Source organism: Candoia aspera, chromosome 14 (assembly GCF_035149785.1).
Source record: "Candoia aspera isolate rCanAsp1 chromosome 14, rCanAsp1.hap2, whole genome shotgun sequence".
Classification (NCBI taxonomy): domain Eukaryota; kingdom Metazoa; phylum Chordata; class Lepidosauria; order Squamata; family Boidae; genus Candoia; species Candoia aspera.
In genome coordinates this window covers 6,502,868-6,519,816 of record NC_086166.1, presented here as the reverse complement: position 1 = coordinate 6,519,816, position 16,949 = coordinate 6,502,868, and the positions used below count along the sequence as shown (strand labels likewise).

The window sequence follows — 16,949 nt, the reverse complement described above, 5'->3', positions numbered from 1 at the left end:
AAAGTTGCTAATTCTGTAGACATATTTTTCTATACAATGACATTCCTGGGGATGATTGGTAATACATTTGGCTATGCAGAGAATTGAAGGCTAATGAGATGAAATGGGGGTGATGCGCCTCTCACATCTCTGATTAAAGAGTTCCTTGGTTGCATTTTTGATGGCATCCAAAATAGTTTCTGCCTAAGATTTTGGCAGTTATTAGCAAGAATTTGGAACGTGAATGAACCATTTGTTCTGCCTTCTGTTGGGTGGGTCAAGAAGATGTTCCTGAGATTTCTTCATTTCTGACAAGCAGGAACCACGCCGAGACGAGGAATAAGTCTCTAGTGTTTTATTACTGCTACATTAGACCGAAAATCCTAACAAACTGAAGAAGCGTGGGAAAACCCAGACAGATAAACCCCAGAAGTCAAGGCGGGTCTGTTCTGCGTCTCTTTGAATGGCTGCTCAGTTCCTCGCTACTGCGCATGCATTTTCCCCCCTGGATAGGGGCCCCCTCCTGCTCACCATCAGTGCTCATGGCAGTTTCTGACTATTGAACTATCCAGTCATCAGTCCCCAGGTTGCGGGTGTTAAACCTTTCCCCAGTCCTTTCACAACTGGTAAGTCCTCTTTTAGTGCTAAAGTGTGAATCCCAGATTTTTCCAACCACAAGCCTTGCATTTTTCTTGGAATGGCATCTTCTAGAATTACAAATCATTTGTGGTTTGATGAGTGATAGAACCTGGATTGACTGATGCAGACAGCCTTTCTACAACCATTTGATGCTGGGTTAAATAATGAGTTTGAAAGGAACAGAAGGCATCCTTGTTCTTTTAGTTTCTGATCAAGAGCTTCTGAACAGACTGGTGTGAAAGGGGAGAGAAAACTCAATTTCAGATATAGTGAAGGTTTTTTAATATACGCATTGGAGTGTTTTCCCCCTGATGTTCAGATGTTTGAAGAATGTAGGCAGGCAACAGCGTTTCATAATTCTGGTTGGATTTACCCATCACGCTAAGCTATAATGCCGGTCATTTGGACTTGGCTTAGTGTGATGTGTGAAACCAGCCAGTGGCAGTTTAGTTGACGATGGGTAGGCAAACCATGGATTAGTATTGTGCCTGAACTCAGCTAACTGTGGCTTGTCAGTCATAGCTAAACCAACCATGGCTTAGCTCAGCAAACCAACCCAGCTATCGTTTCTGGATAAGGAGATTCTCAGTAACCTTGTGTTCATTTAACCCTACTTCTATATCCATTTCCCCCTCAACTGTCTGATTTTGACACACCTAATCATTTAATGAAGTAACAAGATAACCAGATTTTCTATTTTGTCCCATCCATGGTAACTGAGGGTGAAGCCCAGTCTAACTGAGGGGGTTGCCTTATGTCTTGTAGGCGGACGAGTAAAAACATGGAAAAGGAGATGGTTTATACTGACTGATAACTGCCTCTATTATTTTGAATACACAACGGTGAGTATGGTTTGTTTTTTGTTGTTTATTCGTTTAGTCGCTTCCGACTCTTCGTGACTTCATGGACCAGCCCACGCCAGAGCTTCCTGTCGATCATCAACACCCCCAGCTCCCCCAGGGATGAGTCCGTCACCTCTAGAATATCATCCATCCACCTTGCCCTTGGTCGGCCCCTCTTCCTTTTGCCCTCCACTCTCCCTAGCATCAGCATCTTCTCCAGGCTGTCCTGTCTTCTCATGATGTGGCCAAAGTATTTCAGTTTTGCCTTTAATATCGTTCCCTCAAGTGAGCAGTCTGGCTTTATTTCCTGGAGGATGGACTGGTTTGATCTTCTTGCAGTCCAAGGCACTCTCAGAATTTTCCTCCAACGCCACAGTTCAAAAGCATCAATCTTCCTTCTCTCAGCCTTCCTTATGGTCCAGCTCTCGCAGCCATATGTTACTACGGGGAACACCATTGCTTTAACTATGCGGACCTTTGTTGTCAGTGTGATGTCTCTGCTCTTAACTATTTGATCGAGATTTGTCATTGCTCTTCTCCCAAGGATTAGGCGTCTTCTGATTTCCTGACTGCAGTCAGCATCTGCAGTAATCTTTGCACCTAGGAATACAAAGTCTTTCACTGCTTCTACGTTTTCTCCCTCTATTTGCCAGTTATCAATCAAGCTGGTTGCCATAATCTTGGTTTTTTTGAGGTTTAGCTGCAAGCCAGCTTTTGCACTTTCTCCTTTCACCTTCATCATAAGGCTCCTCAGTTCCTCTTCGCTTTCAGCCATCACAGTGGTTTGTATTGTTTGTAGATGCAAATAATAATGCCACTTCTTCTTCTATTTCAACTGATTGACTGCATGCTGTTTTTCCCGGATTCCTAGGACAAAGAACCCAGAGGAATTATCCCATTGGAAAACCTCAGCATCAAAGAAGTTGAGGATCCAAGAAAACCAGTAAGATCTCCCTCCTTTCCCATCTCCTTCAGAAGATGCTTTTCTCCCAGGGACCTTTCTTGAGTCCTTTAAATCGGTCCTCATGCCCAGTGAGCAGCAATTCTGGGTCTACCTGCTGGTTTCTGTACGTTCAGCTTGCTGACAAACTCTTCTTCTGGTGATGCATTCCAACTGCTTAGCAACATGAACACCTGCTAAAATAAAATAGAAAATAGCTGACACACAATTGGGCAGGGAAGTGTGTGGAGGGATGGTGCTCAGAAAAATCAAGATGGTGGCCACGACCACATGACTGAAGCCTTGCCCCTGTTTACAAGCAGGGAGCTTCAGTGATATGGTTGAGGCCACCATCTTGACTTCCTTGAGCCATCCCCAACCCTGCTCTTTAACTTCTTTTTTAAATTAAGAACTTCAGGTCCAAAAACTTTATTATCATCGTTCGTATGAGTCTAACTATATGCTGATTTCTGTGTCTTCCTAGTTTTACCTGTTCTTGATTATCAGGTCATTATTTAGTCTTGCTTTGCTATTTTATGGATCATTGATTGGAATTGTTAAAACCACTTTGGTTATTATTCGAAGGAAAAAGTAGGTTGGAGAAATTATATTGACTTATGAGTAGTCCTTGCTTAACAACCATTCATTTAATGATGGTTCAGACTTACGAGGGTGATGAAAAAACCGACTTACAATTGGTTCTCACACAACAGTTGCAGCGTCCCCATGGTCACAATTTGGACCCTTGGCAACCGGTTCGCATTTATGACTGTTGCAGTGTGCCATGGTCACGTGATCACCCTTTTCAACCTTCCCGGGCAACTACGGGCAAGCAAAATCAATGGGGAACCTACGTGATTCACTTAACGACCACGTGGTTCTCTTAACGCCTGCGGTGATTTGCTTCACCGCCGCAAAATAGGTTGTAAAATTGGGTCAGATTCACTTAATGTCCGCTTTTCTTAGCAACCAAAATTCGTCCTAGTTCTGGTCGTTAAGTGAGGACTACCTGTATATAAAATAGAATGACATCTATTAATATAAAATACATTAACAGCTGTCAAAGGAAGCTTCTGTTGAACGTTTGCTTCTGAAGCATAGCACCTCCATGCTAAATGGAGATTAGAATACCAATATTGGTTTGTCTTCTGCTCCCTAGAATTGCTTTGAGCTGTACAACCCTAGCCACAAAGGACAGGTGATAAAAGCCTGCAAGACTGAAGCTGATGGCCGGGTGGTTGAGGGCAACCACGTGGTTTACAGGATATCTGCTCCCACACCTGAAGAAAAGGAAGAATGGATTAAATCCATCAAGTGAGCTTTCTCAGTGCAGAGATGAGTAGCACAAGGCCATCAGCTGTAGAGCGGTTGGCTTAGTTTGAGTTTTGCCTGTCACATATACCTGCTCACCCTGTATTGATTTATATCTTACCTTTGATTCAGGACTCCAGGTGGCATATGTAGCCCTCCCTCCTATTTTTCCCTACAACAGCAGCCCTGGGGGTGTTGGTTGGGCTGTGAGGGAGGGACTGGCCCAGAGTCCCTTGAGGAGCTTCTGTGGCTGAGTGACTAGAACCTGGGTCTGCTCGCTTCTGGTCCAGCACCTTCACCATTACATCATAATGGCTTAGTGCTATCCCAGAAACCAGTCAGCGAAGTGGTTTATCCACAAAACCTGGATAAACAAATGGTGGCTTAGTGTGAGGTGTGAATTCAGTCTGGAAATTTCTTGCAGCCTGTCCCACAGGATTTCCAGTTTCCTTGTCTTTGGTGCACCATGAGACCTGCTCTACACATAGGGTCCTGGGCCTCTGCTCTTGACTGTTGTATGTAGGAATTCTGTACCTACTCAATAGGAGTTGGTTTTCTCCTTCACGTGTATGCATTGCCTTAATTCACATCTCATGCTACTTCCTGGAGCTCCAAATGGAACATACTCCCTCCTTCGGTTCTATCCCGGACAACCGCCTTGTGAAACGGGTTGCACTGAGGTTTTGGCTAACACAGAACCACGAGGTGAATTTCCATGACGTAGCTTGGATTTGGACCTAGACCTCCCAATCCTTGTCTAATAACTGCCTCACCCTGGCTTATAATCAGAGAAGAAGGGGAACCATATTTTAAAATAGAAATGCAGGATTTCAAATCCTTGGTTTGCTCCTTATACTAAGCCACCGTGTGCCTTGTTGCTTTTAGCTTAATGTGCTGGGAGAATCCAGCCATTGTTCAACAAATGAGGATTAAGCAAAACCTAGCGTAATGCAATATGCAAACCCAGCCCGAGACACGGGGAGGGGGTTGTCTTTCAGCCAAAGCTGCCTTAGCGTTGAGAAACCAGGTGGAAAGTAACTGCCCAGTGTGCATGCAGACAAAATGGCTTGTCCATAGTTTGTCATGGTCCAAGCAGTGTTTTTCAACCTTGGCAACTTTAGGATGTGTGGATTTCAACTCCCAGCATTCCCCAGTCCATACATCTTAAAGTTGCCAAGGTTGAAAAACACTGGTCCAGAGGAACCAGGAGTTAGGACAGTGTGCAAACCCAGCCTGATAACTATTTTTTTCTTTAGGGCAAGCATCAGCAAGGATCCCTTTTATGACATGCTGGCAACTCGGAAGAGGAGGATTGCTAATAAAAAGTAGCTGGGACACGGGAGACTCTCACCATCCACGTGCCAAGTGCAATGCCAAGGAAACCAGCCTCATCCTGGCAACCTTGTTTCTTTCCTGTAGCATCTGTCTTTCCCTTTGCCCATGTGTCTTCTACCCTTCCATGGGCTCCTGGGAGGCCTTCAGATAGAGGGATGAGTCACTGGGGAGAATGGACAACTTGGGATCCGTATGCCCCGTTTGGGAGCGTGGCAGAACCAAAAATCTCCTGTCCCTCTTTATGTGTGGGGGGCATTGTTGGGGATTGTGTCAATGTTATGTCCTTTCTGGTAGAGGGAAATCTTTTCCTCTGTGTCGTTGAGAGTCCTGTTCATACAGCTTACATCCAGACTGCTGTGCATAACGTTGAACCCACCGGTGTGACTGGTGTGTGATCACCTCCCCCTCTCCTCAGCGGATGATCCCGCTTGGAAAATTTCTCCAAGACGTTGCTTTTTACCCCAACTGGCATTCCCCAAATTGGTTTCTCTTGGGTTTTTAGTGCAATCTTCCATATTGCCTTCTCTAGGAAGTTCTCATTTTGCTTCCAGAAAACTGGATTTATGAGATCTGCTGTCCCTGCTAAAAAAAAAAGAGCTGTTGGGGGGGGAGGGGGAAAATGACAAACTGAACATCACACCATCGCCGTGTAAGCTGTCCCCCTTTTACACACGTCCACATAGAAAGGGGAGAACTTGCATGGTGGTGCTCCTGAAGCTGTCAGATATTGTGGAAGCCCCTGATGAAGTGGTGGATTTAGCATAAAGCCTCAAGTGAAAAAAAGGTTTATCTACTTTGGTCAGAATGTACCAGAAATTCTGAGGATTTTAATCTCAAATGGTTAGATCAGTCCAGCCCTCTGTTTGGAACATATAAGATTGAGGGAGAACAGAGACATTTTGCATTTTTCAGTCCATCTGATTAGGAATCCTCTGTTGGCAAAAATAGTAATAATAATCTGTAAACTTCCTAGTGAATTAGAGCGCAATACCATTGCTAGGCATATAGATTGTTTATAAATGTTTGTATCTAACAGTATTTTCTCAGGAGAATCGTCCGTGGCTGACAAGTAGAGTAAGATTGAAAGAATTGCATTGGTGGTCACCAACCTGATGGTATTGAGAACAGTATTAACAGGGGTCCAAGCTGGGCAGAAACTTTTTGTCATAAGGCCAGTAACGAAATTAGAAAAGGCTTACATTTTTAGAGTTTAGTTTAGGTTAATTTAGGTTTAGTTTAGTGGAAAGGCCTCTTAAGTTTTTGGCTACTCAAGGTACTACCTTTATGACGGTATCAAAATCTCCTCTTTGACCCTTCTTTCTGCTTTGGAACAACTGTGTTCTAAAAGTTGGTTTTCTCATACTGGCCGCACAGATGACGGTCTAGCCTTGGATACCCGCTGATAATATTGGGTACCTCTTCAGGGGTTGATCAGTAAGATGCATCTGTGCCATCCTGTGCATTTTGGGAGGGGGGATGTTGCGTAAGCATGGGAACACATTGCATGCCGATGACAGACCACCTTTTTTGGCCCAGGTGCCAAACCCTCCCCAAATCCCTCTCATAAGAACTTGCCTAAGAATTTCCGCTCTTAATTTTTCTTACTACTTTTGGGCTAAGATGGGAACCTATGTATCTATGCTGCCACCCCATCCTTTCCAGGTTTTGTGCAGGGAACAAAGCAGGAGATATCCAGTTCATTTGGATGGAGTGCCTCTATTGTTTGTCCCAGATATTTGGGGAAGGTGGGGGGGAGGAACAAAGCATTCATTTAAAGGCATCAGTGCCCCTGGTCTCCACTTCTCACCTCTTCTCTCACTGAGAAGGTAAGTGAAATGCCATTTCTCCTGGGCACCATCTTTGGGCTGCAAAACCTGGAATCACCATTACCGCTTGCTGGATCCCCGCGCCATCTAGTGCTCGTCCAGATTTTTTGAGCCCAGAGCTGACAGCCTTGTGCTCCACCTCAGTTGCCTTGTGTCACTGTTATCCTTCCAACCTTAGGACCTTGAGTTTTTGAGTCGTCAGGATGCATAGAGAGTTGAATAGCACTTTAGGTTCAGCTGGCCTGACAGGTGCGAAATGTAGCAGGGAGTTTGGGTTGGGAAGCTCATCTGAAGATTTTGGGTGGCTTGCCATGTGCGGTACTAAATTAAAAACTTTTTAAGCTTAAGAGTGTTTAGAAGACTTCATACTTTAGAAGAAAAACCCTATTTTTACAAAGGTAGAACATATCTTTCTAAGTATGCTTGCTGGAAAAAAGGCTCAAGAGACAGATGAAGGCATAATGCTGGCTCCTTACTAGCCATTGCTAACGAATCAAGGGCCATCCTCCATGGCGTAATTCTAGATTTAGTGGCCCACTGGAGATGATGCTATGACTGAGAAGGATGCAACTGAGGCCATTATGCTTAGCCAATGTTTCTCAACTCTGGCAACTTAAGATGTGTGAACTCCCAGAATTCCCCAATCAGTATGCTGGCCAGAAAATTCAGGGAGTTGAAGTCCACACATCTTAAAAGTTGTTATGCTTGAGAAACACTGTTCTAGGCTGGCTGAAGTTTTGGCTTAATGTGCTTAGGATGTGATTCTAGCCTATTATGCTTTGTCAAAGAATCATGCCTTGGTTCCATCATGACCCGAGTGATGTGTTCCTGAGACTGGCTAATGGCAGTAAGGGAACCTGTTTTCTATTTGCACAGGGACCTTTTAGGGCAGGTATTCCAAATGAGTGTGTAACCCCCCAGTTCTATTTTCTTGTACAATATTTCTTATCAACCACTAAATGTAAAGTAAATGTATATAGTGTACATCTATGTATTGACTGAGTGGTTACCAATAAAGTGCGCAATATAATTCTATATCCGCCAGTGGCAATCTAGTGTGGCTGTCTTTAAATCCTTTTAGGCAAGAAAGCCGTTGCTGAGATCTAAAAAGAAAAGTGAATTTGATGAAGGTGTAGCATTCCTGCTTAAACACTACAATCCTCAAATACTGGAGGGCAAGTAAGAAAGCCCTTACTGGTAACTGCAGTCTAACCAAGAGCTGGTTAAACTCACATGACCTTCAGAGGCTTTCTGCTGAAACAGCAGTTCATACCCATCAGTTACAACCAGATGTAACTGAACGAACAACAGAAACACGTTTGATTTGATTTGTTGGATTTATATACTATATAAATTTTACATGCCATATATTTACAAGTGGGGCAAGTGCTTTTATCTTTAAAAAAACAAAGATCAAACTTTTAGACATCTCTGAACAACACGGCTTGTATAAATCAGACAGATTATTCAGATGAACTGTATTTAATACAGTTTTCCCCACTCTGTCTCCTGATGCAGGACCAGTGAATTAAGTGTATCACAGTTTGATAGCATTTCATCATTAAAAAATAAAAATAAAAATAAATCACAGTATGAACGTGTCTGTAACTAGAAACATTGAAGGGACGGCTGAGACCTGTCAAGACGAGCATCACTACATTAAAATTAACGCAATAAAAACTTAGTGGGAGAATGAAAATGGCTCCTTCAGGCAGCCGTGGACCCAGGCGCCTGCTCTCGCTTACGTCCAGCGCAGGCTCGAAGCCCAGACGACCTGAGCACGTTTAAAGAGCAACAGAGAAACTCTGCAGAGCAGGTAGACGCTTGAGGACAAAGCCACGGAGGGCGGGAAGAAAAGCCGAAAAGGAAGGGATGGAAATAGAGGAGGATGGGTTGGGTGAAGGAACACCCAGGGGAGGAGACGGCGACGATCACTCGAGTGGGGGAAATGGAGGCAGAAGCATTTCCCACAACAAACTGGCCGCTCAAACCCTCTGCAATTGCCGGTTGGCGTTGAAATGAATTCTGGGAACCAAGATGAAGCCGGAGGACGGGCTGTGGTGACAGGCGGTCTTCGGACGTGTTCTGTGATACATTCAAAACCTGGCAAGCGTCTGAATGGCACACACACCTCACAAAGCCCAAGACTGGAATCCAACGAAAGAAATGACGTCGAGTTTCTAGTAGCAGACATCCGAGGGGAACCGATGGAGCGCTCGCAAGAAATCCAAGTTGCGTGTGAAATGTTTAAATAATTACTTAAATTAAATAGACCCTACCAGTTGCAGCTTGCTAGTTTCCTTGCCCCTTGTGCCAAATACGCGGACTTGGGGCAACATCACGTGGACAAACACATTGAACCTGAGTCGTGGAACGAAGCAGCATTTGAGATGTTCTGATCCAGGGCATTATTTCTCACTGTGACATTGACAGGGTAAAGCTCACAATGTTCAGCAGCTGTAGAAAGTGTCCATCCTCTTGTGTTTTGGGATTGCAGAGAATTTTTTTTTTAAAAAAAGAAGAACAAAGACTCAAGGTAAAAACTTAAAAAAAAAAAGGGGGGGGGGTTCTTCAATGGTAAAATCCTGTACAGTATTTTCTGAAGCACCAATTATGAATTAGTTAATCGCTTTTCGGTTTATAAATACACTGTAAGCGGTGAAGGGGTAGCTTCCAACGGACACTCGGGATCTGAAAGGCAAGGACGACAATATCATTTTGGGAAACTGCGGAACAGAGGAGGATTTAATAGCCCAGCACTTCTCAGCCTTACTGGCACGTGGCAACCATGCCACCTGCATCACTGAAAACCCATCATTTCTCATCTTTCTCTGAAACAACTAGTCCATGCAGCGTAGCAGGAAGAGGGGGGGGAAAGCCAGCCGTCATTAAGAACAGTTCTGCAGCTTTAAAATGGGCGCTTAATATTTCCCTTCCCATGCTTGCTAGCTAGCTCCTAGCCACAAATAGACACTCTGTTATCCCTCACTTCTTAGGAATCACAGATTCCCTCCTTGCTTTCAGGAAGGCTGTTAAGATGCTAGGTCAGGAAGGGAGGTGAGCCTGGCATTTCTGGTTCTGCGATGGAACTGTTATGGTGCTTGGTGGTTTGGGAGGGTTTTTTAATTTTTGGTCTTTTGTTTATTCGTTGCTGTTAGCCGCCCAGAGTTATTTTCTATAATATCAGCGACCGTATAAAACTTTTAAATCAATCAACACAATAATCACCGAAATAAACTGAGGATGCCCAGCGCTTGGCCAGAACACACCCAGCTACAGACAGCATTCTGAAATGCTTGCTGGTGTGGTGGTGGTGGTGGTGGTGGTAATAATGGTCAGCCAAAAGGAGAGGCTGAAGGAACTTGGGCTGTTCAACTAGAAGGTGAGATGTGTGTTCAGCTACACAAATGGAAGCTACAGAGGAGATGATCAAGAATGATTTTCTATAGCCACAAAAACTAGGACCAGAAATAACAGGTGAGTTATGGGTGTCTGTATTTTGCTTAAAGATAAGGAAAAAAATCCCTGATGGTAAGCTCTGGAGGTTTTCTACAAGAGGCTGGACACCATCCCTTGCGAATGCTTTCATTGGTTTTCCTGCACAGAACATTGGACTAGACCAGTGTTTCTCAATCCCAGCCACTTGAAAATGTGTGTACTTCAACTCCCAGAATTCCCCAGGCAGCAGGCTGGCTAGGAATTCTGGGAGTTGAAGTCCACACATCTTCAAGTGGCAAAGGCTGAGAAACACTGGACTAGATGATCCATTTGGTCCTTTTGAACTCTATGACTCTGAGCCTCAAAGAATGACAGACGGGCCAGGACCGAGTCGCCCCACTGATCATCCCCCTCCCAGCCTCCCTTACTTACCAATATTATGATCTCTCAGTGGACAGAAGCCACCCCTGTTGCTCCTTTCAAGGCCCTTTGCTTTCTGGCAAACAGCCGTGGTTTCATTGTGGGAGGCTGGGCTGGGTTTCCTACAAGCCTCTGAAGAAGATCTGGGCACCTCCCGGGTTTTGAAATTCTTGATTTCCAAGCCGGGTGGCTTGGGAAGGAGAGGTGTTGAGCTTCCGTTGCAGTCTTCCGATCTCTTTGCACGTTTCTTCTTCTTCTTCTTCCTCTTTTTATGCTTGTGTTTGTGGGCCTCGGCCTCCGAGCTGGAGGGAGATGGGTCGGAATCTTGGCGATGCCTGAAGGAAGGCGAAAACAAGTCAGTGGAAGTGCCATGCCGCCATCTTGATCCAAGCAGCCGTTTCCCCTTTAAGGAGGGCTCCCTTAACATTTCCTAGCATGTTTTTCTGAGGATATGGACATTAAACAATAAAATAAAATAAAACAAAATAAAAATTACATTATCACATTACATTACACAAAAATAATGAAATAAAAATTAAAATAATACAATAATAAAATTAAAAATTAATTAAAATAATAAAATAAAAATTAAACAAAACAAAATTAAATAAAAATTAAATTAAATTATTAAATTACATTACATTACATTAAAATAATAAAATTAAAATTAATTAAATTGAATAATAAAATAAAAAGAAAAGAAAAGAAAAATTAAATTATTAAATTACATTACATTAAAATAATAAAAAGTAAAATAAACTAAAATAATTAATAATTAATAATTTTGGACTGGACAGAGAAACCATCTGTCTGTCTGTTGAGGCAAAAAGGGACCCAGTCAGGATTCCATCTTTATCTGTTCCTGCATCCTTGCCAGGCGCTTTGTCTTTGCATTGTGCCTTTAAGTCTGTAAACTCGATGGGAGGAATTATCTTATTATTCATCCCTGCAAGATGATTCGGGGATTTTTTTTTTTTCTGTTGAACTGCAGGAAAAAGAAATGTTTTAAATACTATGCAGTTTGCTCAGTGAAGGAGCCAATGCTGTAGGTAGGCACAGGTCCTACTGGCTGCCCTCGTGCCTTGCCTGAAGAGCAGCTTTCTGCAGCTTTGATTCATTGGTTCATCCACTGATTCATTCCTTCAGCCATCCCAAAAAGAGGGGAGCGAAGGACTGCTGCGCTATCCATTTTACAGATAAGGAACTAGGGCTAAAAGAAAGGAATATGCTTAAAGACCACCCTATTAATCCACAGTTCATACCTTTCAACCACCTCTAATTCAACCACTAATACTAATTCACCCACGTCATGAAGCGATATCCATTTCCTGGAGGATTCTGTTGCAAAATAAGTGTTAATTCAGAGGTGGGCCACAGGGCATCAGCCAGACCTTTCCAAATGAAATAAAAATAATTAAAAAAAAAATTTTTTTTTAAGTTCCTCGAATCTTTCAGCCACTTCTTTTTTGGGGGGGGGGGGCGGGAGTGGGACATCTGGGTTCCTGTGAGAGGGGGTGTTGACTCTGGTACAGGTCAATAGGAGGAAAGATACCCGCCCCACCCCAGAAACCACACAGCACGCGGTCCCATTGTGTCTCCCGCCCTCCTCCGCTAACCTGTAATCTCTCTCTCTGTGTTTATCTTTTAACTTTTTCTTCTTCTTGGACTTCTTGCGCTTCCTCCCCCTGGGTTCGTCGAGAGATCCGCTCTGCGAGAGCTTGGGGTGTCTCTTTTCGAGGGCACACTCGCTTGCCTCCGGGTTAGGGGAACGCCTTTTCCTGTCCTGGTCGTGGCTCCACCGGCTTTTGTGATGATCGCATTTGTAGGGGCTGCTGTAAACGTGGCTGGATTTGCTGTAGTCCCTCTCGGAGTGAGCAAACTTCCTCTCGGGATTGTGCCTGGGGGCGTGGGGAGCGGAGTGATAGTAGCCGTGAGGTCGGCACCCCTCCCACCTCCTCGGCGTCTCCTGGTAGTACCGCTCCCGGCTCCACGATCGCTCCCCTTTCCCGCGACAGTGTCTGCTCCGCTCGGAGTCCGTCTTCCCCCTGCTGCGGGATCGGTAAGGAGGGTACCTCCCCAAACTCCGGGCAGGATCGGGACTGCCTGGGAATCTGGAGTAGCTCGTGCCGTGGTGATCCCACCGGTGCTGGTCCGGCTGCTTGGCCTGCTCCCGGCTGTGGGCGCACCTCTGCTTGCCGTGATGCCCCTCGGGCTGGCTCCAGTCGGCCGCCCCGTCGGCCGCCTCTTCCTCACTTTCGGAGCGCTTCCTTTTGGAGCGATGGTGCTCTTGGTGGGCTTTCTTGTAGGGGTGGGCTTTCTCCTCAGGGGGGGACCTCGGCCCCGGCTTTTCGACGCTTCTCCGGGCTGGCTCGCTGCTGTCCACTGGCTTGCCTTCCTCCTTTGAACGCTGGCCCTCAGCCACCACCTGGGGCTGCGGGATGGGCGGATTCTCGGTGCGTGGGGCACCCTTGCCGCTCTGGGGGTGGTCCTGCGCTTCGTGACCTTTCTCAGTTGCATTTAGGGGGGCCTTTAGCTTATGAGGCCTACAGTCACCGTCCGACCTCACCCGGGGGCTCTGCGTGTCTCTTTCTGCTGGCCTGGCCTTTCCTTCAGCAAGCTCCAGGCCCTTCTCCAAAGCTGCTTTCTCCTCTTTGGACGCCCCTGCCCTTTCAGGCCGGACCGCTCCATCCCCTTCTCCTAGGAAGGCCGCTTCCTCTGCTCCTGGGGAACCGGACGGAGGATCGTGTGGACCGTCGCTCTCGAGCGGCCCATTTTCCGCCTGGGCAGTCCTTTCACAAGGGTCCTGCGTGGTTGACGTGACGTCGGGGTCCAAAGGCAGGGGGGTTGAGATGCTGTTGGGAAGGGCACCGGGGGCCTTTTCGGAAGCATCCTCGGCTGGCAGTTTTTCTGGTTCGGGACCACTGCTGGTCGGAAAGAGAAAGACATGAGCATTCCTTCAGTGTTCTGGGAACTTTTAACTCCTAGGGAACTTTTTTTTTTAAAGGAAAAAAGAAAAAAAACAGTGACCCCTCTTGACATCTGTCAATCCAGATTCTGTGAGGCCCATAAAAAGGTTATCCTGCCCAAAGGAGCTTGTCTTCCTCATCTCAAAGATACAGTTCTACCTGGCCCAAACTTTACAGAAGGCATCAGAGAAGAGAGATTCTCTTTTCTCCAAAGCAAGGCTGCTTAAAAATGCAACCTCAGAACCTGCTTTCCTTCCTTATCTCAGACCCCTTGTTTCACCCGATTCCCTCAGTTCCTGAAGCAGGCAGGCAGGAACAGGACACACCGTGAAGCAGTTGAGACTATGACTTGAAACTTCAATTCATTGAAGAAGGCAATTCTGAGTTTAAAGAACTATAAACCATTTAATGAAAGGATTTATGAAATCTGCCAAGAGCAGGCAGTATCCTAAAAAATACATGTTGTCACTCTTGAAAAGCAGAGAGCGCATCTTCTAAAGGTGCCTCATGTAAGAGAAACCAACTTTCCCCTTCTTACAAAATCAGATAAATCATGGTCACGCTGATGCCAGTGAAAGCAATAGAGCTTGTCTAATAAATCGATTGCGGTTCGTTTTTTAACTGGAGAGTAGCTATTTATGCCTATACAAAATATAAATTCATCTTCCCAAAGGGGTAACATGGAAAATATAATAAAAAATAGAAAGAAAATAAAACGGAATGATGCAGGCATCTATGTGACTTGAAAATCTAGCTAAAAAGTGTATTTGGCATTAAGTCTAGATGTGTTCCAAGCAACAATGCATTCATTCTTTTGCATTTTTAGCACCCCTTTCTTCTGAGAACTCAAGGTGGTGTACATGGGAATCTACTCTATTTTATTTCCACAACAACCTTGTGAGGTAGGTTGAACTGAGAGAGGGGTGGCTGGCCTACAGTTGCTCTACAAACTGTGTGATCAAATGGGGATCTGATTCTGGATCACCAAGATTACTATCCTATACTACTGGCTATCTAGACCAGTGTTTCTCAACCTCGGCAACTTTAAGGTGTGTGGACTTTGACTCCCAGAATTCCCCAGCCAGCAAGGGGAATGATCTAGACTACTTAAATCACCTGGTTTTAAAGACTTGATGTTTTTCTTTTAAAGAGAGTTAATCATCTGCCTTTTAAAATTCAAAACAAAGGAAGACCGTTTTACCTGGAGTCCCCAGACAAGGTTTTTGGCTGCTTATATCTGAAGGAATCTAAGACCCTCTCTTCAGGGACCGGGGACAAAGCTGCTGGAGGACCCTGTGGATTGAGAATGGACAAGGTTAACCCAACGACACGACTGAGCCATGGGACTGGCTGGTCCAGACTCCAGTATGAAATCCAAGACCCCACTCCCACATAGCGGTAAAATCTGCATGCGTGGCTCGCTCCCAAGAAGAGTGCAAACATCAACCAGAAGAAGAATAGGACCAGAGGTCCCCACCTGATCTGGAGCAGTTCAGTGGTCGTCTAGTTCTGTAGCCTTTTCCAGTTCTTCTCAGAAAGGGTGGGGATCGACCCTGAGACCTTTAAGCAAGCCTTTAAGCACTAACGCTCCGGCCTTTCCTCTCCAGTTCAGAAGCACCAAATCTTACTCCGAAGCTAAAGAAGGAAGAGCTACGGAGACAGACATCTTTTTCCCTTATTCTCCTAGCACGCAAGGGTATTTTTATTACTTTGCTGAAGTTCTGGGGGCTTGAATAATGTAAGAAAAGAACCCCTCCACCTTGTGCTGATTGCTATTTCTGCAGTTTCTCTCTCCTGTGACTTCAATACCAATCTTACTCCCCTTCCTTTCTCCACGCTATAGCCAACCTTACCTCTCCTTTTCATCAGCAATTAATTTACAAAGGAGCGGAACTTGTATTATTTTTCTGCTTCTATTTGCTTCTTGGATTGACATCTTGTCTTCCTATTCCACTGAGTATTTGAGGCTGATTTATAAGCCGCCTCAAGACGGCATCCCGAGGGATGTCCCTTTGTGAGGCGGTCTGGCAGAAGCGTCAGTGATGAAGCCAAGATGACGTGAGCTTCATGGCCACACAAAGTCGTGTCCCTAGCGACACCCCCACCCTGCCCCACCCCAGCTCCTTCCTCTGGCCTTGGCCCAACTCAGGGCCTTTGAAAGGACATGGACAACTCCCAGCCCTGTTGGTTCGAATGGTGGAAAACCCTGGAAGTTGCAGCCTAGCACAATTCTGGGACTAAAGCTTGGAAAGACTGTTCTGCACCATTATGCCATAATGGGAATAGCTGTGTTCACCGTAAGAAAAATACTTATGTCCTTTTTGGGGTGATGTGTTTGGACTGCTCTAAGAAACATACCAGCCTAAAAAGAATTTATCTTTAAATAAAGTCATTTTTTCTTTTTTTAAATGAGCCTCGTGGTCTTATCCCTAGCTGGCACTTCTTTAAAAATAATGGGAAAAACTGGGCTAGAAGTAACTTAAGTTTCTCAACCTGGAAAAGTGTGGAACCATCTACGAGGATGGCCGTCCCACCGAGCTGACTGGGAATTAAGAGGAGGAATTACAATCATCTTTTGACTTAGGAGATGACCCACAAATTCAGGTGGTTTGGACTCAAGTCAGCCCAGAGGAGACTTTTGAGATGTGAAGGGAGATCAGCTGAAGGACAAAATATTTTTATGAAAAGTTAAGGTGGTCACCCCACCCCACCCCAAATAGTCCCTTGAAAACTGAGCGGGCAGCCACAGCGTGTCAGGGATTATGGAAAGGCGCATTGCAGGGCATGGGCTGGCAGTGAATTGGCTTGTGCGTACCAGCCTACCCAATCTGGTGCCCTCCAGTTCCCTGGGCTGGAGTTCCCATCATCCCAGACAGCAGGGCCAGGACGGCAAAGGTTAGCTTTACGAGGCCCCTGAGGTGGACAGAGCTGACTAACAGGAGCGTACCTGGAAGGGAGTGAGAATATTCTGCAACCTTATGTCACAGGCCCCGCAGGTCCTTTCTGAACTTGCAAAGCATGCTAGGGCTGCTATCGTGTTGCCTCCAAACTTCACCCGAGCTGTCTGAACGCTCCCTGAATAAGGGCATAGCATGGCTGGGTATACGTCATGCAAAAGAAGTCAAGTTCTGCGCCCAGAAGAGCCGGATTCTGTGACATGAATAAATTATGCAAATCAAGCAACTCTGCCTACAGCGGCTTATTTCATTCACTACTCCTGCACCCCCATCAGGAGAGACGGGTCGATATATCA

The 16,949-nt window shown here is 45.4% G+C and overlaps 2 protein-coding genes across 5 annotated transcripts in view; one reads left to right on the top strand and one right to left on the bottom strand.

Annotated features, from left to right (window-relative positions):
• The window catches only part of CYTH3 (cytohesin 3), a 59,638-nt gene extending 51,731 nt beyond the window's left edge, over positions 1 to 7,907 (top strand). The window contains exons 10-13 of the mRNA XM_063315030.1: positions 1,384 to 1,460; positions 2,332 to 2,403; positions 3,560 to 3,714; positions 4,968 to 7,907. Coding sequence (XP_063171100.1) covers positions 1,384 to 1,460; positions 2,332 to 2,403; positions 3,560 to 3,714; positions 4,968 to 5,040 — 377 coding nt within the window. The 3' untranslated portion in view covers positions 5,041 to 7,907. The remainder of the gene's footprint in view (positions 1 to 1,383; positions 1,461 to 2,331; positions 2,404 to 3,559; positions 3,715 to 4,967) is intronic.
• Positions 7,908 to 8,190: 283 nt separating this feature from the next.
• USP42 (ubiquitin specific peptidase 42) overlaps positions 8,191 to 16,949 on the bottom strand; it is a 31,037-nt gene continuing 22,278 nt past the window's right edge. For all 4 annotated transcript variants that reach the window (XM_063315027.1, XM_063315029.1, XM_063315028.1 and 1 more), the window contains exons 14-17: positions 14,898 to 14,989; positions 12,347 to 13,654; positions 10,743 to 11,065; positions 8,191 to 9,563 (exon numbers count right to left, since the gene is read on the bottom strand). In XM_063315027.1, the coding sequence (XP_063171097.1) occupies positions 9,511 to 9,563; positions 10,743 to 11,065; positions 12,347 to 13,654; positions 14,898 to 14,989 (1,776 nt within the window). In that variant the 3' untranslated portion in view covers positions 8,191 to 9,510. The remainder of the gene's footprint in view (positions 9,564 to 10,742; positions 11,066 to 12,346; positions 13,655 to 14,897; positions 14,990 to 16,949) is intronic.